The sequence below is a fragment of the Musa acuminata genome, chromosome BXJ2-8, assembly GCF_036884655.1.
Source record: "Musa acuminata AAA Group cultivar baxijiao chromosome BXJ2-8, Cavendish_Baxijiao_AAA, whole genome shotgun sequence".
NCBI lineage: Eukaryota > Viridiplantae > Streptophyta > Magnoliopsida > Zingiberales > Musaceae > Musa > Musa acuminata.
Genome location: NC_088345.1, coordinates 4,181,266 through 4,205,464, shown reverse-complemented (window position 1 = coordinate 4,205,464; position 24,199 = coordinate 4,181,266). Strand labels below are relative to the sequence as shown.

General features: G+C 41.1%; 3 protein-coding genes, 1 long non-coding RNA gene and 1 pseudogene across 6 annotated transcripts; 3 read left to right on the top strand and 2 right to left on the bottom strand.

Moving 5' to 3' along the window:
• Positions 1 to 439: 439 nt before the first annotated feature.
• LOC135618782 (S-adenosylmethionine synthase) lies at positions 440 to 3,100 on the top strand. Its single transcript, XM_065120004.1, has 2 exons — positions 440 to 705; positions 1,688 to 3,100. Exon 2 carries the CDS (start codon positions 1,705 to 1,707, stop codon positions 2,884 to 2,886), a length of 1,182 nt encoding a protein of 393 aa, XP_064976076.1. The 5' UTR covers positions 440 to 705; positions 1,688 to 1,704; the 3' UTR covers positions 2,887 to 3,100.
• LOC108953576 (uncharacterized) lies at positions 3,043 to 4,135 on the bottom strand. Its single transcript, XR_001979353.2, has 2 exons — positions 3,599 to 4,135; positions 3,043 to 3,368 (listed from the first exon to the last, which is right to left on the bottom strand). It is a non-coding gene; the product is annotated as an uncharacterized LOC108953576 (long non-coding RNA).
• Positions 4,014 to 10,468, top strand: LOC103993710 (INCREASED PETAL GROWTH ANISOTROPY 1-like protein 1; annotated as a pseudogene).
• A 2,038-nt stretch (positions 10,469 to 12,506) lies between these two features.
• Positions 12,507 to 18,158, top strand: LOC135618781 (probable polygalacturonase). 2 transcript variants are annotated; one of them, XM_065120003.1, is made up of 7 exons: positions 12,507 to 12,934; positions 13,041 to 13,193; positions 14,477 to 14,794; positions 15,118 to 15,238; positions 15,448 to 15,622; positions 15,737 to 15,807; positions 17,303 to 18,158. In XM_065120003.1, the coding sequence occupies exons 2-7, from the start codon at positions 13,176 to 13,178 to the stop codon at positions 17,968 to 17,970; spliced, it is 1,371 nt and encodes a 456-aa protein (XP_064976075.1). In that variant the 5' UTR covers positions 12,507 to 12,934; positions 13,041 to 13,175; the 3' UTR covers positions 17,971 to 18,158. The 2 variants fall into 2 exon arrangements, with proteins under 2 accessions (XP_064976075.1, XP_064976074.1); XM_065120002.1 differs by having other exon boundaries at positions 12,507 to 13,193.
• Positions 18,159 to 18,939: 781 nt separating this feature from the next.
• LOC103993713 (guanosine deaminase) lies at positions 18,940 to 22,837 on the bottom strand. Of its 2 annotated transcripts, none has more exons than XM_009413881.3 (5): positions 22,686 to 22,837; positions 21,576 to 21,635; positions 21,224 to 21,414; positions 19,375 to 19,479; positions 18,940 to 19,293 (listed from the first exon to the last, which is right to left on the bottom strand). In XM_009413881.3, the coding sequence occupies exons 1-5, from the start codon at positions 22,699 to 22,701 to the stop codon at positions 19,105 to 19,107; spliced, it is 561 nt and encodes a 186-aa protein (XP_009412156.1). In that variant the 5' UTR covers positions 22,702 to 22,837; the 3' UTR covers positions 18,940 to 19,104. The 2 variants fall into 2 exon arrangements, with proteins under 2 accessions (XP_009412156.1, XP_064976073.1); XM_065120001.1 differs by lacking the exon at positions 22,686 to 22,837 and adding an exon at positions 22,085 to 22,121.
• Between the last annotated feature and the right edge of the window lie 1,362 nt (positions 22,838 to 24,199).

The following is a 24,199-nucleotide window of genomic DNA, read 5'->3' as shown; positions in this document are numbered from 1 at the left end:
CCGACTCGACCTACTCCTCTTCGACCGAGTCAATTTTCCCGGCTCAGACGTCGCTTCGGCGGCTCAGAGCTCGTGTCCTCTCAGCGAGTCGCGTCTCTGAGGCCTGACCCACGCCTTTGGTCACGACCCTCCCCGTTCTCAGTTCTGGAGATCAAATAAATATCTACTTGGATGAGGACAAGAAGCAGGTCTCGTATGATCTGCACCTTCCCTGATTTCCGTCCACGTTAACGAGAAGAAAACGTTGTCTTGACACCCGTCCACATCGGTGCAGCTCGAGGAGATAGCGAGCCAACCATGTGAGACAAGTCTACACCTAATACGCACTACTATTACTGCAGACGCAACAGAGTCCGGCTGGTAAGCCAAACGGTCGAGCCGAGTTGGTAGTGAGCCGAGAGATGGCACGGTGGGTGAGTGAAAGCGCCGGTTGCAGCCGGTGACCCGAGCGCCCACCTGCACCGTCGGTGCCGTGGCCGGTCGCATCCGAGTCGGTACGATCGGATTCCCGAACGCGTTCCCGTCACGACATAGAAACGCGTTCCTGTGCCGGTTGCGTTCGGTCTCCGCGCCTATAAAAGGGGTTCGGGATTCTAACCACTGGAAGGCGTGAAAAGGGTTTGCACCTCTTCGAACCACCGAGAGGGCGGCGGAGATTAGGGTTCTTCGACCTCCTCTCATCCTCCTCTCTCGCTTCGCTCTACGGTGAGCAATCTGTTCTTCCGTTTGATATTTTTGATCCGCGTTCGTCTTGTGCGTTGCCTGCAACTTATATTGGTACAAAGTATCCGTTCTTTTTCCCTGGTTACAGCTCTGTTTTGCTTGTTTCGAGAATGAATGATTCGAGCCGATCTCGATGGTCGGCGCCGTGTTGGAGTTGTTGATGTTTCTGTCGGCTTCGAATTGGCTAAACCCTTGAACGAAATTTATAGTTGGTTTCTGGTTTTGCTCGATCCATGGGTTTTAAGGTGGAAAAGGTGGTAGCTTGAACAAATCCAGTTCCCTTTTGTTGATCTTCTGTTACCTTACTTTGAGCTGGATGGAGTGACTATAGATCGTGAACTTTTGCAGCGTAGCTGAGGATCTGCTCGGCGTGTCAGATTTAATTCTCCTTAAAACACGTTTAATTCTCTCCATGTTTAGCTAGTAGATTGATGCAAGCTTGTATCCCTGGCGGTATGGCATAAGCGGTTCAACTAAAACCTGACTATAGATTCTTATTCATTGTCCTATATCTCTTTGGTGATTTAGAATCTCAAATCTGTCCTTCTTCTAGTTAGAAGGTGTAAACGCGTGTAGATGCTCCCTTAAGTCGAGTCATTTTCATTTTTCACGTAGTAGAAGATCCAAAGTGTTACTAGTTTTGCTGTTGGTTCTATTAGAAAATTCTGGTTCCTCCCTGATGAGATGTTTTAATCACTGTACTCAGTTCTTTGCCAATTTTTATATGTGTCTGTAGCTTCCAAGATTATAATTCCATGCTTCTGGTCTCAGACATTGTTCCACCTGGTGAGCAGTAGGTGGTATGTTTATTTTGTCTGTTCTTGTGGTTCTCGTGCATCGTTAAGGTTTACAATCCATATCTTTCTATGACATGTATGCAACAGTATCTATACAATGCCTATATCTCGACATAACTTCATTGCTGTTCTGGTATTTTAGCTTGATGTCTCTTGTATTTGTTCAGATTCAGCTCTAACTAAGATGGAGGACACCTTCCTTTTCACCTCTGAATCTGTCAATGAGGGTCACCCTGACAAGCTCTGTGACCAGATCTCAGACGCGGTGCTTGATGCCTGCCTCGAGCAGGACCCCGACAGCAAGGTTGCGTGCGAGACCTGCACCAAGACCAACATGGTCATGGTCTTTGGTGAGATCACCACCAAGGGCAATATTGATTACGAGAAAATTGTCCGTGACACTTGCCGTGATATCGGGTTCACATCCGAGGATGTAGGCCTTGATGCCGACCACTGCAAGGTGCTTGTGAACATTGAGCAGCAGTCCCCTGACATTGCTCAGGGTGTTCATGGCCACTTCACAAAGCGCCCTGAGGAGATTGGTGCTGGCGACCAGGGACACATGTTTGGCTATGCGACCGATGAGACTCCTGAGTTGATGCCCCTCAGCCATGTCCTTGCTACGAAGCTTGGTGCTCGCCTCACCGAGGTTCGCAAGAATGGAACTTGTCCCTGGTTGAGACCCGATGGCAAGACCCAGGTTACTGTTGAGTACCGAAACGACCATGGTGCCATGATTCCTGTCCGCGTGCACACCGTCCTCATCTCCACCCAACATGATGAGACCGTGACTAACGACGAGATTGCCGCTGACCTGAAGGAGCATGTTATCAAGCCTGTTATTCCGGAGCAGTACTTGGATGAAAAGACCATCTTCCATCTGAACCCCTCTGGTCGTTTTGTTATCGGTGGACCTCATGGTGATGCTGGCCTCACCGGTCGCAAGATCATTATCGACACCTACGGTGGCTGGGGAGCACATGGAGGTGGTGCCTTTTCGGGCAAAGATCCTACAAAGGTCGACCGAAGCGGTGCCTACGTCGCCAGGCAGGCAGCTAAGAGCATTGTGGCCAGTGAGCTTGCTCGTCGCTGCATCGTCCAGGTTTCCTATGCCATCGGAGTGCCCGAGCCGCTATCCGTGTTTGTTGACACTTACGGAACAGGCAAGATCCCCGATAAGGAGATTTTGAAGATTGTAAAGGAGAATTTTGACTTCAGGCCTGGGCTGATCACCATTAACCTTGGCCTAAAGAGGGGTGGGTACAGGTATCTCAAGACAGCAGCTTATGGACATTTTGGCAGGGACGACCCAGACTTCACCTGGGAGGTAGTCAAGCCCCTCGAGTGGGAGAAGCCAGCTGCTTAGATTGGTCATGGTGGCCCGAAAGGTGCTGCTGCTGCTGTTGCTTGTTTGGTTGGTTATGTTGTGTTTCTTCGTTGTAATGGTATCAAAGTCGTCTACATGGGTTTGATCAAAGAAGAAAAGAAGGAAACGAAACTCGCATATCTTTCTCACCAACTATTATGGTCAATAGTATAAATGCTTTATACTCTTGTCTATGAAAGAACATTATTTCCTACCCTCTGCTTGTAAAAATAAATGTGGCACTTAGAAAAGAGTTACACATGAAATATATTTTTTGTGCCTCGAAACATGTTGTTTAAGCTTTGCAAATGAATGAATCATCCCCCTTGCAATTGTCAGATTCTTCTGCTGCGAGGGCGATGTGGTGCGGGGAGACTGCAAGAACTTCCGAGGCACTTGTCATTGCTATCGATTAGAGCCCTGCAAAGAAACTTACTTACCTGCCTCTAATGCCTCATCATCGACTATACAATTCCCGCCCCCTGCATTGTGAAAGAAAACAAGAGGCAGAAGAAGGCAGACAACAGTACAGAGGTGATAAGATGGGAAGAGAGGAACAGCAAGGGAGGGGAAGAGAGCCAGGGAAGAGGCAGTGCATGGAAAGGGCAGAAACACGACGACTCTGTTTCTGACCCCATCCCATGCTCTACCTCGTCCCCGTCTTGCGCCCGCCTCCCTCCCTCCCTCCCTCCCTGCATCCATTTGCGCTCACCTTGTGGTTGCCATTGCTCCGGCTGTGGAACCGACATGAGCTTTGCCTCTTCCAGGGATGGATATTTATGCGGCGCTCACAGGCTGTGGACTTGTACTGCCGTTTCTTCGTGGATTTGATGGTACCACTACTTTCAAGTACCAAACCCGTGGCTGCACGCGTCAGTACAAGGAGCTCAACCTGTACTGCAGCCGTCTCTTTTGTACTATTTCGTTGAATTTGATCACGCAGCTTCCGATTCATCAACGAATAATCTTGTGATATGATACTATTAATTAATTGCTTACCTTTCATGGGCTGGCTTAGGTAGAGAAGGGTATGTCCTCAGATTGGGCTCCAATGATGTTAACTGGGCCGGGGTAGGAAGGGATCAAAGGCTGGGACTCATGGGCACGACAAGTGATCTGTGCTCTCTCCGGCTTCATCGGATGATTGCCAAGGCCTTCGGCAGCAGCCTTTCTCTCTCCCTCTCTCTCTCGCTTCACGGACGCCAATTCCGTCGGCTAACTCAGGTACCATTTAGTTTCCCGTGAACTGTTTGCAGAGGAAAGAACCGAGGAGATCAGAAGAGGAACGTACACTCTTATCTTATTGCTGCATAAACTGTACGAGTGATGTAGGCAATGCAGGCTCTTTATTGGCATCACAAGAGGCTTGTCAATCTGCCATCACATTCTCGCTGCCTCTTCATTCATCGGTGAAAGAAAGAAAAAAGATATTTAGTTTGATGAGCATCTCTTCTTTTATTCAAGGATGTAAAGGATATTGGATGGTCCGAATGCCATCGAAGGTAAGAAGTGATTGCAAAGAGCTTTCATTTTGCATGTGGAAAGCCATGTCATCATCTACAAAGGGACAAATTTCCCGTGGGGATGCAGTGAGACCGCAAGAAAATTAAGGAGATTGCAGTAGACCCAAGACCCCACATCAAGATTTTGCAGACACTCCTGCTTGATTACCTGCACAACAGATGCTTGAGGGATTGCTACAGACAAAACTGGTGTCTTCTGTCCACTGGCAGGGATCAAGTGGGCATTCAATTTGGTCTGCGTTGCTGTCTGGTGATCTGCATCTTCTCCACTTGTTGTGTTTCTCAGTACATATGGGTGCACTTGGAAGGGATTGTTGCTGGATTTTGTGATCACTGGGCTTGTTTTGTTGCATGCAGTTCTTGTTCTAGTTAAGCAGTCGGAGAAAGAACATGTGGTAGGGGCGCAGATGACGTCAAATTACATGTGAATATTATCGATGGTTCCTTATTAAGGGCTAAGCATGTGAATGACCGGTACTGCCATATAAAACTTGAATCCATGTGAAATTCCTTGGTTTACAATACAATGGTTACATTCTTATAGAGTTGAGTAGCTGACAAAATTCTGTGGGCGGCCATCAAATAAAAATATTAGTGGAGTCGGAAGAACTTAATGATTCTGGTGGAAGATCAAATCAAATGGTTATGAGATGGGTTAAGTAAATTAAGAAGTAAGTGGAGTAAACTTAATGGTTGTGGCCTTATAATTCTTGCTATTCCATTTAGCAGGGATGAAGACAGTTGTTGGGGTAGTATAGCCAAAGTTATTTATCCTGGAAAATGAATTGGACATGTATCAGAGACACATGACAAGTATTTCAGGTGGATGCTGCAGTTGTTTGCAACCACACCAAAATATAGGTAAAAAGAGTTAACTTGTGTTAAAGAGATGGACAAAGGGTTAAATTAGACTTGTCTCATGGTAGTTAGCTCAATTTTGTCTCAATATGGATATGTCTTAAGCTGAGGAGGTGTGTGTAATGTTTTATTCTCATTGATCTTTTTCTTAGATGGTGGCAGGATTATTTGTTTGTTCTTCCATTATATTCCTAAGGAATGCAAGAGATTACCCATTGGCTTTGTCGGGGCATCATGAGGAAGGAATTAAAGGAAGTTTCCATAGTCCAGATCAACTGCGTGCAATTATGAAAGTAAATAGTCCAAAAAGACTGTTCCAATTGTCCTTTTTCTATTCTTAATTCATGAATGGGAATCCAAAGACTATATCTTTTCTATGTTTCTGCTGGTGGGAATTTTTATCAAATTTTTATCAATGAATATAGTCTTTACAGCATGCAGTCATTTTTTTAACTGACTGTGTCATCATCCCTGATTCCTTAGCCTACATATTTAGTATGAGCTATGCACTTGTCATTATACCCATTCTTTAAAACACTTCCTCATGTTATCAAATTTGTAGTTTGTGGTGTCTTTTTCCTTTCCTCAATAAGCTTACCTTCTCACTTCAGGGCCAATATCACTTGATCTCAGCTGCTTTGAAGCTATTAGTTGTTAGTTCCGTGGCTTGTGCTGCATCCAAAAGCAACTGCTGCACCTCAACTATTAGTCAACTGTTGAGCCACTGACCAATTTCATATCTTTCATCGTCCTCCATGCTTACCTGCTCCTTCATCTTCTGCTCTATGGTGAGAATGATCTGGTGAACTCTCTTGCCTAACAATCACAGCCTTGAAGCAGCCCTTGCACCAGAGAGAATCATGAAGCAGGAGCTTTCCACTGCTAATCACAAGGTCTCCTCGCCAGTGTCATCTGCAGGTCGAGCCAGAGTTTCCAGAATGAAGGATAGTCCGAGAGCAGTTACAGCTAATGGAGCCTCACCGGGCTCGAGGCCAAGGCCAAGCAGCACCAATGTAGCTAGAAAGTCTATCCAATTCAACAAGCTAAGGCCGGTCGTCAATAATGTGAGAATTCCAAAAGAAAGGAGTCACGAGGATGCCAAGGTTGCTGGTCTTCATGGAAGCCAGGTTGTTGAGCAGCATGCTCGGTTGCAGCGGAGGTTGGAATCGAATTTTAAGGGGCCTGAGGATGGAGCCAGTACAAGGATCAAAGAGTTGCAGGGTAGACTTGATGAGAGTGAGAGAACGGTGAGGGACTTGCAATCTGAGGTGTTGGCACTGAAAACTCAGATAGAGAAGCTGCAAGTCCTCAATGTTGAATTGGAGTCACAGAAAAAAAAACTAGAGAAAGATCTCTCTGGTGCTGAATAAAAAATTAAAGCTTTAGAGAAGCATGACCAGGTATGTGTATGGTCATATCTTCACACACTCGAATTTGGCACTGTGGTTGCTCGAAGAAAACACACTAAGTCATATAATTCTCTTATTTCCTTAGCTTGGTTGGGACTACAGCTGTTCTATCTAAATCTATTTACGTTGGTAGAAGAGGCCATTACAGAATGATATTTGTTAATGTTGGGTTTAACATGTTAATCTTTTTTGATACACTTTAAAGTTGATCAGGTTGTGAAGGCTGATGGAGAAAAGTTTGAAACTATGTTACTATGAACAATTACTTTATCTTTATACTCATTTCAAGTTTAGTTGTAATGGATGAAATCTAACATGTTCCTCAATGTGAAATAATTGCAGGTGGAATCAGTCAGAAAGTCTGGATTTATAGATGTATTGGAGGTTGTTCCTCAAAAGTCAGAAAATACTGCAGAAATGGAGGTTGGAAGACATGATAATTGCAAAAACCAGTCTTCAGTACTGAATCCTATCACCAGAGCTGTAGAAGTCCAGTTGGAAGTTTTGGTCGAGAACCATTTTCCAGCTTTGGCAGCTCCCCTATCCCCTATTGCTAGGGCACCGCCGCCACCACCACCACCACCACCACCTCATAATGCACGAGGAAGAGTGACAGTGCATAAGGCTTCTGCACTGGCTGAATTGTATCATTCATTGACCAAGCAAGATGGAAAGCAAGGATCCATGAACAATGGCAGTTGTGCCAGTCCTCAATCTAACAAGGCACATCTTAGCATTGTTGGGGAACTTCAAAATCGATCGGCTCACCTATTAGCGGTAACTGTCTTTTTTTTTGTGGAAATTTCCAGAGAAAAATTGGTAACAATTGTTTGTCATGACATTTTAACATTAAAGTATTTATTCTTTTCATGCCTGCCTAATGTCTTCCATAGATCAAAGCAGATGTGGAAACAAAAGGGCACCTCATCAAACATCTTATAAAGAAGGTGCGATCAGTGTCTTTCGCAAGTATGGAAGAAGTCTTGACTTTTGTTGATTGGCTTGATGGAGAGCTCTCCACCTTGGTAAGGCTTGTGTACAAGTTGATGGTTGTTACAGTGAGAATGAAGGATAAATTTCTGCATAGTCTATGACATCATTGGAGTTGCAAATACATTGCTAAGAACTTTTTTGATTTTATCTGAATATATGAAGAAGACTCCTCTGTTGATTTTTTTTACACTCTTCTGGTAGGGATTGAGCTTGCTTTAAGGAAAGTTTGATGTTTCAACAATGAACCTAGGACTTCATTGTCCATTGGTACTGTTGGCTTATGAGCAACATTGCGAAACTATAGAGAGTTCTACTTGAAGTATGAGAAAAGCAACTTATTGACCTTCATCTTAATTTGAAGAATTTCTTGAGCACTTCATGGATTTTTAAGGTTGAAACGGTCTTTTATAAACTGACCTTGACTCTAACTGTGTACTGTGTCATGAAAAAACAAATTCTTTTTCTAGTGAACAAGAAAAGCTGACATCACTCAGCAACATTTTAATGCCTTCATGTGGTGATTATCTTCCTGAAATCCAATTGATTCATTGATCATAGCGGTTAGTTTGGCAAGATTATTATGAATGGAGGAAAAAGCTCATTGACTCGAAACTCTATGCAAATATAGTTAACACCTATACTGACATCAATGAGGTCGATAACTATTTCAAATATGTTGGATATATTTTGTTGTTCTCGCAAACATTTGTTTGGGCACTTTCTATCAAACTGGATAGGCATTTACGTTTGCAGCATGGCAGCATAATATTTTGTATCCTTTGACTTATTTGCAATGTGACTAATTGAAGATTAATCTTAACATTTTATGTTATGATTTGTCACTGTTTACTATTTCTTAGAGTCTTGGATATTTTGTTGCTGCATCTTGTGTATGCTTATGTGATTTCACTTTTATATGCTGAGCAGGCTGATGAGAGAGCTGTTCTGAAGCATTTTGACTGGCCTGAAAAGAAAGCTGATGCCCTGCGCGAGGCTGCCTTTGAATTCCGTGATCTGAAACGGTTGGAAGCTGAAGTCTCTTCTTTCAAGGATGATGTCTGCCTACCATGTGAGGCCACCCTAAAAAAAATTTCAAACTTACTAGATAAGTGAGTATCATCTGATGATCCATTCTCTTCTGACTACTCAGCTATCCTATATTTAGTTATCTATCAAATATATATTTAGTTCTCTACTCAGCTATCCTTATATCCATTTTAATGATGAAAGATTGGAGCAGAGCGTTGGTAGATTGATTAAGTTGAGGGCTGCAAGTATGCTGTTGTATAGTGAGTGCAAAATTCCAACTGATTGGATGCTAGAATCTGGGATGGTTTGCAAGGTATGCTTTAAGTTGCTTATGGCCTCACATAATTGCATGCATGTGATGATTCTTGTGCTTCGATAGATTAAATACAAATGTGTGTTTTATTATCACTAGCACAATAAACATGTCAACGTTATAAGAAAGAATGCTGCTTTGATGCACCATAAAATGTTAATACACCTAAAATTTCATTTATTACCTCGATCACTCGTTCTTCCTATGATCACCTTCTCATGTTCAAAAGTTTGCTTTATATATATATATATATATATATATATATATATATATATATATATATATATATATATATATATATATATATATTATTTTTTTTTGAGGTGTAGTACTGTGAACTCTGTAGAAGCCTTTTCCAAGAGGTAGTAATTAACATATACTTGTTGCAGATGAAGCAGGTATCATTGCAACTTGCAAGAGTCTACATGAGGAGAGTGTCAATGGAGCTTGAATCAGTTCGGCCTTCAGAAAAGGAGATGGCACAAAAGGCACTTCTCTTTCAGGGGGTGCGTTTTGCTTACAGAGCACACCAGGCAAGTCATTGGACTGCAATTATCTGAGAATAATTCTCACCAATCCTAGGCCACAGTTTAGGTTAATATATACAATGTAGGATAATAAAAGAAGACATTTTTCTTTTTAACCATGCAAAAAGGTGATTCTTTCCAAGTCCTGCTTGGTAAAATTCTCATGATTTATGAGATCAAACATGGCCACACAATTATTTTTTGAGAAGATATCGGCAAGACATTACATGAAGGAAACAATTTATTCATGACCGGAAAGTTCAGTTTTTCTCTGTAGTCGAATCAGAAGAAGCCTCGAGCATACCTGATATAGTTCTGGTTATTGCTTGGCAGTTTGCAGGAGGACTGGACTCCGAAATGATGTTCACCATTGAGGAGTTAAAGAAGAGGGTGGAGTCACGGGGTAGAGGACAGTAGAGCAACTTCATGGTACGACCGTGCCAGTATAATATGCGCATCGAAGATCAATTCAAGGCTGGTAGTGAAGAGGGAGGCATTATGGAGCTGATGGACTGAGGATCCTCTGTCAGAGCAAAATTCTAGTCCTGTTCCAGTTTAAATGATGGCATCCGAGGGGCATCAACAACAGTTACACCAGACGCTTGTGTCCGAAAGAAGAATATCCAAGGAATTTGATGACCTCAACCGAACCAAAGAAGTAAATTTTCGTGTGACGACTTCACAATTTTCAAGCCGCTTTTCAAAGGGATGGACACAGCGCAATGCATTGCATTTTCTGCAACTAAAAGGTTATTTTGTGTGTGAGCTCTTCGCCATGTATTTGTCCAAAAAGTACATAAACATTTGAACCAAGTGGTAATCTTCCACCAGCGGATGAGATGTATGAGCTCTCTTGGCTATGTGTCTGTGTCAAAAGTACTAGTGTGTTGTTACTCCCTTGGAACTCCCTGTTTCCATGTCTCACTTTCATTCTGTGTTCCTGTTTGACTGGTTAGCAAAGTTGGAGAGTCAACCAAAGTTTACTGATGTGTCTCACTCATTTTACTGTTTTGAAGGCGATTCCTGCACATCAAAATGCTGTCTGTTGTTTATCCACACCAACTAATGGATTGACTGCTCGAAAAAGGATTCTAGTAGCTGAATCAACTTGGCCAATTCAGTGAGTTCTGTTGGTTCTTGATCTCTCTGTGGCTGAGACTTCCTGCAGTCTGGTGCTCCGTGAAGTCATCATCCATGACGTATCAAGGTGAGGAAAACATTGACCAAGAATCCATCACTGGTCCATGAATTGCTTTAAGACTGGTAAGTATTTTTGTTATCGTTTTATTAGGAATCAGTAAATTGAATTACCTGATGAATAAGGAATTTGAGAATCCGACTGTGCTCGACAGGATGCTGATGGACGGCTCAAGATTCATCAGGTGGGCAACGTGTGGCATGTGATGTGCGGAGTGCGTCCGACAGCTCTCCTGAGCACAGCAGGGAACGAGTTAGCTGTACTCATAATTACGTAGGTCCATGGCAGGTAGCCTTCATGGTGTACTCCTCCTCATTAAAGCTCCCGCCCTGCAGCTGAGGAGAGAGCAACGGCGTTGGCATTTCCATGTCGCTTCCGGCGGGCCCTCGCCCACTCACATGGCAGCCATTGATGAGAGAGCTCACACCCAACAGGGCAAGCATTTTCGGTAGCTCTCTTCCCTCCCCGCTGATGCTCCCACAATGCAACCAAATCATTGATCCCACTGTTCACACAGTCCCTCACTGTTCTCTCTCTCTCTCTCTCTCTCGCTACCAACGACAAGATGATGTCTTCGTCCGGTGAAGGGTTGAGAGGATGGCATTCTTATACATCAAGAAAAAAACTATGGTATTCTTGCTTAGACATTGGATTCCAAAGCTGGGGGACTCTACGGTGATGCAGCAGGGAAGAGCAGGCAGCACCTTTTATTTCCATGTCCTTTTCCCTCCCATCCCTGTCTCCCCCCCCTCCCCCCAACCCCTTTTTAGACCTTCCAATCCTTTTTTAACTCCTAAGAATCTCTGTTCCCAACGCCCGGCCTTCGCTTAGAACTGAGAAGAAACCGAAGCTGTTTCCTCACATTAATCTTTCATTAACGCCCGGTGATTATTTTCCAAGTGTAAAAGGAAGTCTCTTCTTTGTCACGAAACACGGATTCTTCTCCGAGTTATGTACTCCCTCTGATGCAGCTGGTGGCAGATACATGTGCCTACTGAGAGCACGTTATTGCTGCCCCTGCCGCAGTCGAGAAGTGTAGGTAAGCCACTGCAGCGCACTGCAGAAATGTTGTCCTTGTCGTCAGCTGAGACTGCTCACCAGAAGGCAGAAGAATTCTGGATCTGAACTCGCACTAAGAAAGAAACACGTCTTCATGCATGCCATTCATTCTGTTAATATGCCATCGAATTAAAATTTGGATTGAATCGGATTTTTGAGGGCACTGCTATGATGGTTTCCTTTTTCTCATCACCAAGAAGTTCGACCGAGGTGTGGGAACAAGTTTCTCCCTGCTCCAAGTTACGAGCAGGACAGGTCCAGCTCTGGAACCATGTGCAAGCTTTGCTTGATTGAGAATTTAGCCATAAAGAGGGAGAACATGATTGCTAAGCTCGTACTTCATCATGGTCTTAATGCTCAAAGTAGTCCCAGTTGGAATGACTCGACTAGTCCTACTGTCCTTCTGCAGAAGATTTGCCTACACAAATGTTGGTAAGTGATTCCCTTTCGGCTAATTCTCTTATTCTATACTAAATTTTGCTTGGTTTTGGATGGCAAGACGAAGTATGTGGAATTGAATCCAAAGAATCAGACTGCTTCACTCTGACTGAAAGCCATTGTTTGTGACATAAAGAGTTCATCCGATCTTTATGGGATACTGTTTGACAAGAAGATGACAAGACGTTAACCGTACACGAGAAGCGAGGTAGGGGAGGGCTGTAAGGTCATTTCATGGGAGTCTTCACGGGTATTCTGGTCACTGGAATCCAAGAGGCAATGACCGGCCATGTAGAACTGCTGACCCTTTCCTACTGCTCCTCAGCTGGCTGTAATCTGCCCTCTTCCCCGGGTTTGGTTTGCCAGATTTCCAAACTGTAACTGACCAAGCCAATTCTTTCATGAAATGACATATGTTTCTCCCTCAGGCTGAGAGAGAGAGAGAGAGAGAGAGAGAGGAAAGCAGTCTGAAAAGAGTGAGGTAGCCAATCAACTTACAAGAACTCAGCAGAAGCAGCAGCACGGGCAGAACTTCTAGCTTCATTCCCGTGATTTCATGGGAGTTCTCTGCCCACAGGGACACCAAAACCAACCTGGTCTGCTCCAATTCGCAGTGGGTTTGAGGCAGCTCGGGAAGGCACAGTAGAGCCATGAGGGTGGTTTGTCCGGGAAGAGAGGGAGGGAGCAGCTGAAGACAAAAGGTGGTGGACAAGGACCGCTTGTTCTTTAGAAAGGACAGTGTCATGATTTTTCCCCTCTTTCTTGCAATTTCTCCCCCTTTAGGTTGGTGGTGGGATTGGTCTTCAGGTTCCACTTCCACTTGATGGTGATCGTATCATTTAGATCGACCGGAGGTCCCTCAAGGGTGTTGGAGGTGCTTTCCCTTCGGCCTCGGTAGATCCTTCTTGCTTTGCTTCTTTGGGGAGATCAGAGCCCGGTCATATGAAGAGATCTGCAGCTGTACGTGGTTCTCTTCCTCCTCGCTTTCTTCTTGGATTCCTATTTTCTTAATGTCTTCAGATCAATTGTTGAGCGCACCAATGTGGTTCCTTCTTAGTGGATCTTAGTTTCTGATGCTCCATTTCTCTGTGCTTTCTCTGTAAGTATTATTTTAACACCGAAATGTGGTTCGACATATAGAGATCTGTGACTAAAAACACACTTCTTTTTATTTCTTAATCTGTTCTTTCTTTCTTTCTTCTTGTCGTCTTACCAATATTGTTTGTTGGCTGCAACCCAACCATCAACTCCTGGAACGAAGCAAAAGAAAGTTCCAATTTTCCTGATCCATATTCTGCATGGTGAAATGGTCTTATCTTATAATTGATTTGATTTATTGTTCTATTAATGATATGATATTGTGCATAACTCGTGGTTCTGATATTAGATGCATATTGGATTTATGATTTTTGATTCTGTTTTTTAGCCATTACGCTCTATCAGAAGGAATAGAATTCCTTTTCGTCGAAGAATCCTTATCTGGACTTGTAGATTGCTAGGCTGCAATATTGATCCTTCTTTCTCATGGATCGATATAGGGTAGGCTCTCAAGCGGAACTTATCTCCTCCCTTTAATGCTACACATTGTTTTAGTAATTTGATTGATAGATTCACCAACCTGTATAAGTGCTAGTTGGTAGAAAACCAGGTGAGTTTTGATAATGTCATTATTTGCATACGTTTTTATCTGTTTATTGATCGATCCATTTGTTTCTTTGATCCCATTTTGGTGTTCTTTTCCATTTACTTCTGTTAATTTGATCGATACATAAATTCTCTTTGTGATACGAGTGTGGCTCAAATTGCTCACGAGATGCCAGTAGACATTATGATACGTGATTTTATCTTCCCTCGTTGTCATCTATAATTCTTGATCTCAGATCAAAATAATGTACTCCCTCCCTTGGGTTTTTCATTTCTTGGTTTCTGAAAGGCGATAATTGTAGACCGATATTTGAATTGAACCGCTTAATTGCACCTTCCGTAATACGTAAGATCTCATTTTAAAGGACAATTGCTCAAGGTTTCCTCAAGTTGATTCTGCTAATTCAAGTTGAGACTCACAATTGGGTTCTGGAGACCTAGTTTACCTAATTGGATCATGGAGAAACAGAAATATCTTGGGCCTCATTCTTAAAGTGCACATTATAAAGGATGTGTGTTACATATTTTTCTTTTAATTGTTAAAATTTGATCTGATTTTGAGATTGATCTGAATGTTAACCTATGTATTTTCCACTCAGCTACTCGAGATTCTTACGATTCTTGCAATTATCGGTGAGTCCTCATGGGCTGCCTTGCCTGCCTCATACTGCAAGGAGATGGGATCAAGCACGTACCGACCACACAGTGTCAGTGTAACAGAGTTTGGTGCCGTAGGTGATGGCATCACGCTAAATACCAAAGCATTTCAGAATGCTATCTTTTATCTCCATTCTTTCGCTGATAAGGGTGGGGCGCAGCTCTTTGTGCCTGCTGGAAAGTGGCTGACGGGGAGTTTTAGTCTCATAAGCCATCTCACTTTATCGCTGGACAAGGATGCAGTAATAATTGGATCCATGGTGAGTGAATGCTTCAAATTTGCAGTATTGGGTACATAAGAGTCTACAATTCTTAGTGGTCATGCGCCCGCACTGCCTTTGCTTTTTGTTTGCAAGCCCACTGTTTTACTAGGCTTTTGTAGCAGCTGTCTCCTCGATGTTGAATCCGAAACAGCAAGCTTCGAAATTTGTTCGTGTTGATGAAGGTTGTCTGAATTATGTTGTATCTGTGTTCAGTTTAGGCATATCATGCCTCTCATAATCGGAGCAATATTTTACCCTCTTTTTGCCATATAAGATTGCATGTGATGAACTGGAAGCTGATCTGTGACGTTTTCATACAGGATTCTTCTGATTGGCCAGTCATTGATCCATTGCCTTCATATGGCCGAGGCAGGGAGCTACCTGGTGGAAGGCATCAAAGCCTTATACATGGTTCCAACTTGACAGACGTAATAATAACAGGTATATATATCAAATGAATTTTGTGTAGTGGTTATCTGTTAAGTCACAACGGAGCAATTGACATCTTATCGAATGTTATGCTAGGACAACCTTTTCTTAGTTCCTGTTGGATGCTTTTGCAGCGGTCCAGTTTCAGCATTCAAATGGCCAGGACTCACTATGGTATACTGTATAATCATTATACTGATTTTACTATCAACTTCCTCCAGGTGGCAATGGGACTGTCGATGGCCAAGGCTGTGTTTGGTGGGAGTGGTTTAACAACCACACTCTGAACTATACTCGACCGCATCTCATAGAACTGATGTATTCAAAAGGAGTGGTTATCTCAAATCTTACTTTCATCAACTCACCATTTTGGGCCATCCACCCTGTATATTGCAGGTTTGTCCCTCCTAGGGTTTTGATTTATTTCTCTTGTTAGCTCTTTACATTGATGCTCGAGTGGAGCTTCATGTGCTAGGGGATACTTGAAACTGATTTTTAGTGGATTAACAGCCAAGTGCTCGTCCAGAATGTCACAATTCTTGCTCCACCTGATTCACCAAACACAGATGGGATCGATCCCGGTAAGCCGAAAATTTAAAAGCTTGAATTGTGGTTGCATTATTCGGTATCAACGTGAAGTAGGGATGTTCTGATAAAGATGTTTATACCTAATTACTGACAGTTTTATCTGGTGAAACTGGTTTTTCTTTTTGTTTAACATTATCTAGTTGCCAAATTTTGAGTTTGCTGATACTCTAGTTTCATAACTTCATAATTTGTGGCTCTGAATAGAATATGAAGAGACCCATTATTCCAAACTCTGGCTCTTAATATAAGGCCTAATTTACTATCCCGTTTATGATCTCGTTCGGAATTTATGATGATCAACTGTATAAACTTGAAACAAAATGGTTTGAACAAATCCAGTGTGGAAATCGGCAGATTAACATTATCCTTGTGCACTCTATAATAGTCAAATTAATAGGAAGATGGAATTCCATATGATCCAATAAAAGGTTTGCTTGGATGGATCAGGCATGGATCAGTCATAGGATATACAATTGGCATACAACTTCATCAGATTATGGGATAGGGTTCTTCTTGATGTGACTAGGACTTGACTGGTATAGGTTGGACTTGGTTTAAATGACTTCAGTGATTGGTTGGACCAATTGATCGAAGGGTTGGCAGGATTGACCCAAGATTAGTTTGACTGTGGCCGATCCCAACACCCTATCGAAAGAACAGACATTTTTACTGATGGACTTCACCAATCTCAGGATTGGTCTTGATTAATGTCAGCTAAATCAAATCAAGTTTAGCCAGTCCCACAAGTCATGTTCATAGTAATCTTTATAAGCAACAGGCATGACAAAGCACGCTTATGATAAAGAATTAGCTACGAACCAAGTAATTGTCTCTAGAGTTCAGAAACAAGGTGATGCATCATCAGCTCCATTAACTATGCTCCGTGTATGAAGTCGATATGCCTTAAATCATTGCGTTCGTGGGACCTTAATGACAAGCTTGTGCATTCATTCCTGCAATATAGCTTAATTTATTGATCCTCAATATCCAAGTGCTTCTTTGAGCTTCTATCACAAATACCGCAAATATAAGTTTCCTGCTAACATATTATCATCAGTGGATGAGCTTGCAAATATACCTTGTTGTCAATCAGTTTTGCTCAGCAAGGATGGACTGCCGAGAAAGTAGCTTTGTAATTGCAGTATGAAGGATTGTTGAAAGACTTCTGTGGTTTGGGCTTTTGCAAATTTTCAAATGTAGACGTGAGTTTTAGATGTCTAGTAAAGCAGTAGCTAAATTTATTTTCTTAGATTCATCATTATTGTTATTCTATAGTGTTGCTTTTTCTGTAAATCATAAATATCGCTTTCAGATAGACATCAAGATCTATTGCAAGGTTGACTACTAAAATGAGAAACCCATGGCAGTATTCTATGTATTATACGCATATGATTTTCTTGATTCCATATATTTGACTTGTTTTCTTTAATCTGATTAATAATTTGTCCATGTGCCATGTTTCATTAATAGCTGTCCAAATAAATCCAGATTCATCTGACAATGTCTGCATCGAAGATTGTTACATCAGCACCGGTGACGATCTCATTGTTATCAAAAGTGGATGGGATGAATATGGCATCTCCTTTGCTCGACCAAGCTCCAACATCAGCATCCGGCACATTGTTGGCGAGGCCAATTCAGGTGCAGGCATTGCCTTAGGAAGCGAGATGTCTGGCGGCATATCAAATGTGCGGGCAGAGGACATCTGTCTCTTCAACTCATTGTATGGCATCAGGATAAAAACGTCCCCAGGGCGCGGTGGGTATGTTCGGCACATACACATCTCCAATGTCATCATGACCAATGTCAAGACAGCGATCGGGATAACGGGACGGTATGGTGAGCATCCAGACGAGAACTACGATCCAAATGCACTTCCAGTTATAGACATGATCACCATCGAAGATGTTTCGGGAACAGTTATCAAGCATGCTGGCACATTAGAGGGAATCAAGGGGGATAACTTCAACAGCATTTGCTTGTCCAATGTCCACCTTAATGTGACTTCAAAGCATCCATGGAAGTGTTCCTACATCGAAGGCTTTTCGAACCTAGTCACTCCAGAATTATGTGAATCACTCAGAAACCCCTACCAATCATCAGTTTGCTATACTGCTAACCATTTCGACTGCTGCAATCTGGTCCAAGCTGCCTGAGAAGTGTGTTGGGAGATCTGGCATCACGCTAACCTTGTTCAGGCACTGCATACAAGTAGAAATAATTCCGATACATGCGCTTATTTTGTTTATCTGTTGACATATTGTGTTTAACTTCCAGCTGAGACTGGTATTGCTTTCTTTTCTTGTCATAATAAGTTGCAAAGAGCATGAAGTCTTCCTTTCCAGAGAGCATGCTGCTCTTGCCTCCATCCATGCTATAGAATTCGAGTGAATGAGTGATGTAAATTGGTGTCCTTTTTTTCATTGTGATTGCTTTTCTTTTCTTTTCTTTTCTTTTTTGTCCGAGTAAAATCTTGAAAAGTGAGGCTTGGAATATGTCTGTTGTGGTTGGATTTGAGTGATGTTTCCATTCCAATTGCAATCGATACTTCCGAAAGAAACAAAGAAAACAAATTCCAATTTTTGCCAGAGTTATTTATTATCTTGACACCAGGAAGCTCAGTTCTTCTTTTGCTGTGAAATTTAGATACAAGTCCAAATTTATGATAGTATGCTCATCAAAGTTCCAACTCTTCTTTTGCTATTGAATTTAAACAAATGATTATACTTAAGTTAATGATGATACACCCAACTCTTATAAACTAATTAAGCGCTAAGCTTGATCGCAAGTGCCAAGTTTCTACTTGATGTTGGATAGTCATCAAGAGGAGACCTGGGAGTGAATCTAATTACACAATAACATTGTCAAGATTTGGTTTAGATATTTGCAGCCCCTGTCAGATAAGGATGGTATACAATCCAACACCATAACATTGTGGCAGTTTCCAAATTGTACCAAGCACAATGTATCATGATATTCAAGGTTTACGAATCAAATAACATGATATTCAAGGTTTACGAATCAAATAACACCTTCAAGTTATCACAGAACACAGAAAAATTCCACCTGTATAACACCAGTCGGAGTTCGTGAGAGGTTTACAAGAGAGCTACACCAGATGAAAATGCATTGAAATGAGCTATTGATTGATTAAAGAGTAGAGCTATCGATTGATTAAAAGAGTATCATCAGCATTGGCAAGAGAGGAAGTTTGTCGAGATTGTTCATTGTTTTGCATTTAGAAGACCGGAAAGGAAATATTAATGCTTTTGCCTGGCCTCCTAAGATATTTAGTACATCTGAAACTTCTCCTTGGTTTTCTCGAATATTTGTTCAGCGATGATCGCTCCGTTGCCATCGGCTTGTTTGATCTCCAGATGAGCCTTCTGATAGAACCCAGTACCTCTCAGAGCATCAGCGATGAAATCGTCGAATCCAATAGCTATGGCAGCCTCTGCCTTTGCACCATATACCAGCCTCTGCATTTGGAGGGGAATCGGATAAGCAAAAATCACCTAGAATTAAAAATGTCAGAAGAACATAAAAGAACAATTGGCCACCTTAATTCGTGAAAGATGAATTGCTCCAAAGCACATTGGACAAGGCTCACAGGAAGCATATATCTCACAATCATCAAGTTCGATTTTCCCAAGCTTTTTGCAAGCCTGAAACGACAAATGTAATACAACATAAAATGATGTATGTAAAACAAGCATACTCTCAAGTTTCTCCAGACAAAGCCATAGTTCAAGCCTAGATTATCAGGCTGATCGCTTGCTGTGGGTCTCGATAAGTGACCATTGGCTACTTTAAGATTAAGTGCTCAAGATTAAATCTGGAAAGTTCATATATCAAGTTACTAAGCAAAACTCCTCAAAAGGTTTAACTCAGAAATGCCTTAACCAGAAATTAAACCTCTAAGAAAGTTGATGCAGCTGACTGCTACCCCAAAATGTCTTAGGTCCAGAACATCATCATTGGTAAATCAAGCTCAAGTCAGAAAGTACACCAGCACAGGTTGTTGGCTCGAATCTAATCAGCCGATATCAAATTTGGAATGGAAAAACATAATCACTGATGTTGAGCAGATCATGGGTAACATGAAACAGACTAGAGAAGTAGAGGTAAGAGGAGAAAGTAAATTGACATCATAGAAAAGGAAAAACAGCCGCTGTCCCTTTTTTTGTGCTTTCGTCATCAGACCACTGAGAACTCTGCTCCCAAGTGCCTCACGATATTAAGATGGCCAAAAAGGATGGCCCAATGTCTCCAGCTCCATCTACTGTGGGTTTCGGGAGGGAACAATACATGGGTCTCAGTTTGTTTTGGCCTAAGAATCTGAAAAAAGAAGAAAAAAGTTGTCCCTTCCAGCTGAACTATTCTTTCATGAGGTTTCTGAGCCTGTTTAAGACTTCTCTCGAAGATATTAAGGTCAGCTATGTGAGCCACCAAGGTAACATGCATACAGTGACAAACCTCTTATTGTCAAGAACTTTTATTACCAAACCAGCAAATGGATGGAGAAACCCTAAAAAAGAAAAAAAAATACAGAAACACCAGGCCTAAAACTTTCTAGCAACTCAAACCTAGACCTTAAGTAGACAGATATCCATCACTAATAAAAACCTATTTGAACAAGCTATAAATCATTACATGAATACCACTTAAAGGTTACATTCTCAGAACAGAAATATTCTAGCAACCCCAATCTCCTTTTGTTTTTATGTTTTTCAGGATTCTTTACTAGCATACAGAAGCAATTTATGAACTATTCTGATTCCTAAATTCTCAAATGAACTTAATAAGATAAGCAGAGAATCATCTTAATATCCACATAATGGTAACTCTTAAGCATGCCTTGTGACCAGCTTGAATTTTCTTTTGAAAACAGAATGTCATTCATGGAAAAATGTAGATCAGATGATTATCTGAAAAAGAAACAACAACTTCCAGGAGAACAATTAAAGATCTGTATCATGATCCATGCAATCCTTAATTGAAATAAAATTCTTTACCGGTTTGAGACTATAGAATACATCATCAAGAAAAAGATGCATCAAGTTATGCTGCATGGTTCACAGAGGAGACATAATCTGACAGATTCTTTAACAATTTAAAACCCAGGAGCCTGGAAAGCCATACAAATTAGCATGCCAACAAGGTCCAAAATACTAAAGCTCACATTGTTAGACAACGCCAATGCAGACTGTATATGAACAGTCCACATTTACCTTATGAAATAAGACTATTTAGTTGCCTTCCAAACTATCAGTTTCTTACACAGAATATAAGAAAACCAAGACAATTACATTGATTACATCTGAATATGTTACTGCATTGTATCATAAATTCAAGGATCACATGAAGATAGACAATATAAAAGAAATGTGAACCGACTGATGCACTAACCTCCCTTATTGCGGTCACTTCAGCATGAGCAGTAGGATCTGTGTCCTTCAGCACCATGTTGTGGCAACCAACAACTATCTCATCGTTACGAACAACAACTGCACCAAATGGGCCTCCATGACCGCATTCAACTCCACAGTATGCCTCTTCAACAGCTTTTGATAAAAACTTATGGTCTCTATCTTGAACAGCTGGTTGAAACAAGCATTGGAATGGGAACAAAATAATACTCAGATCACTAACAAAAAAGAAAAAGAGAAGAAATCAAGAATATCTTTTATTCCATACTTGGTATTGTACAACCAAAAAGAAGGCATCGGAAACAATTATAGCTAGAAAGTGGCACAAGTACCTTCATGGTGACCAGCGAATGCAGAAGCCACAGAGATGGTCCCATCTTTTGACTCCACCACTGGAACCAAAATGCACAAAGGAAAAAGAACGATAAGCCTCAATCCATGTTAACTGTGTCCTCATTGATTATCCAAATAAGACATGTTTGTACAACAGATTGTTGGTGGAAGGCAGATAAAATTCCTACAAACAAAGACTGTAATCACATGAAGACTACGAATTCTTCTCATAAATACAATAAACATTAGAAATAAATTCAGTATCATACTACCCAGATGAAGTTATTTCGACTAAAAGATTACGCATAGATAATCAATGAGAAATCCAAGAACAAGTTTGGAGATAATAAACATACTGTAGATATGAAGATCACTAACTACTGCATGTCATTCCATGCCCAAATCTCAAAATGAAGTTTAGGAAAAAGATAAAAACAACACATTCAGAAAGAGAAAGCAAACATAAACAGATTGCAGAGAGTTTCTCCTGGACAAAGATTCGACGTGCCAAAAGACATGGAGACGCCCATTAAGAACGGATTGGCCACAGTACTAATGTGTGTGTCTGTGTGTATGTGTGTATGTAAAGTATTCAACATGAAGTAAACCACTGTGTATACAGAAACAGCAATTACGAGCAAAAAACGTATCTTTCTTGGAAAAAACATCAACCAAGAACAACAATTATCGGTCCAATTTCCCCATAAATCAAGAACCACCGTGGATTGTAAGGAAGAAGAAGACGGAACCAGCCAGATGCAACAGATCTTGTCGTCCAAGGCAGGAAAACCGGCGAAGAAGACGAGAACACGAATCAAGACTCCCAAAAGAGTAGCGGAAAGAAAGTAGAATATAATCCGGCCGAAAAAGAGATAGATCCCTCGACTCTACAAACAACACCATCAACAACGAAAGAAACGTCAAATCGAACCCACACGCGGAAAAGTGTTGGCTTTCACAATCGGAAAGTCCGCATCTTTATGCAAAGATCCAGCAGCAGGATCCGGAAAGGCGGCATCTCGAAGCAGATCGTGTCGCGCAAGGCAGAGGAGAGAAGAGGGTACGAGTAAATCCATCGGCATAGACGACAACAACGCTGCAAATGGTACCTTGCGCCTCCTCCATAGGGATGGGAGCGGAATCGACCGACCGGGAAGGGATCTCACGAAGCCAAGGAGAGGAAGGATGGAGATTGTGGATTTCGCACAAAGGACTAAACGTGAATCTCTCTCTCTCTCTCTCTCTCTCCACCGACCAACGAAGTGTGAACTATTTTTAATATCTTCTTTTTGTTTTTTTTTTTTTTTAGTTATTTGGGATAGGGATTAAGGGAAGAAAAAAAAAAAACTACTGATATGATATGATCGATTTTTGCAGTCAATCTTAAGTAATAAAATTGCATCAAAGAGAGATAAATTTTCTTAGAGGATGTCATCAAAGAGAGATAAATTGCATCAAAGAGTTAGAAAAAAAAAAATCTCAAATCATGTATCATCCATGTTCATGCAAATGATTATATTGGGGTGAGTATTTATTCCTTGAGTATAAAAAGAGTTTGGTAAGTTTAGAATAATGTCATACATAAAGTAACTAATTTTTGTACTGATTTAATAATAATAAAAAATATATTCTTTATTTTTATATATCATAGATTTTTTTTAATCTAAGAAAGCTAATATGGCATTATTCAATAAATACTATCTAAAATGTTTTGGCACATTAAACTTTATCCTATGTGGATATATATATATATATATATATATATATATATATATATATATATAAAGGTTAGATTATTTTTTTCTTAACCAAATTAAATCTTGCATTAAAAGGGATACTTTGAGCCACATCATATGTTATTAATCATGGGCCTACATACAAATATTTTGGAGGTTAGTTGGGCTTGGGTGTAGCCCATCAGGCCCACATTTAGCCTCATGATAGATAGGTCAACGTCAATTTTGGATGATCTTAAGTTTTATTATTAAATTAAATATATCGACTAATTTGGTTGGTAAAAACTTTGATAGTTTATCGAAGATTTGGGGGTCAAATCTCACTGTTTCTAACCTTTTGTAAAAATAAAAGAAAAATTAAACGCATGTATGGCATGGTGAGGTTGACGATTCCATATGTTTGAGAAGTAAGACCTGTTCTCATCTAGCCTAAAAGAAACTTAACAATTCATATGGTTAAATTGAGCTTCGATCAAATCAAAGATATCGTATAATTGACTTTCAGTTAACTTTAGGTTGATTTGAGAAGGATTAGAAAACAAGGTACGATCGTTTTGAGGTTATGGTATCTTAGAGACGAGTGACTTGAAGGTGAAATCATCTTGAAGAACATGTACGACTTGAAGGAGTGGTCAACTCGGAGAAGCTAGGCCATTGTCAACGCAAGCGAGTGAAAGTGTGAACGTCTCTTGATTTTAGAATAAGATATAATCATTTGTATGCATTGCGCCAGAATGATTAAGCTTCACAAGATAATAGGATTGAAGTCATAAGTGATGAAGATTATTCATCTCTATATTGCTTTTTAATGTTGTTACTTTTATGATACAAGATATGTGCATATGCTTTGTGTATTTTATGTTGCACGCCTACAACCAAGTTCATTA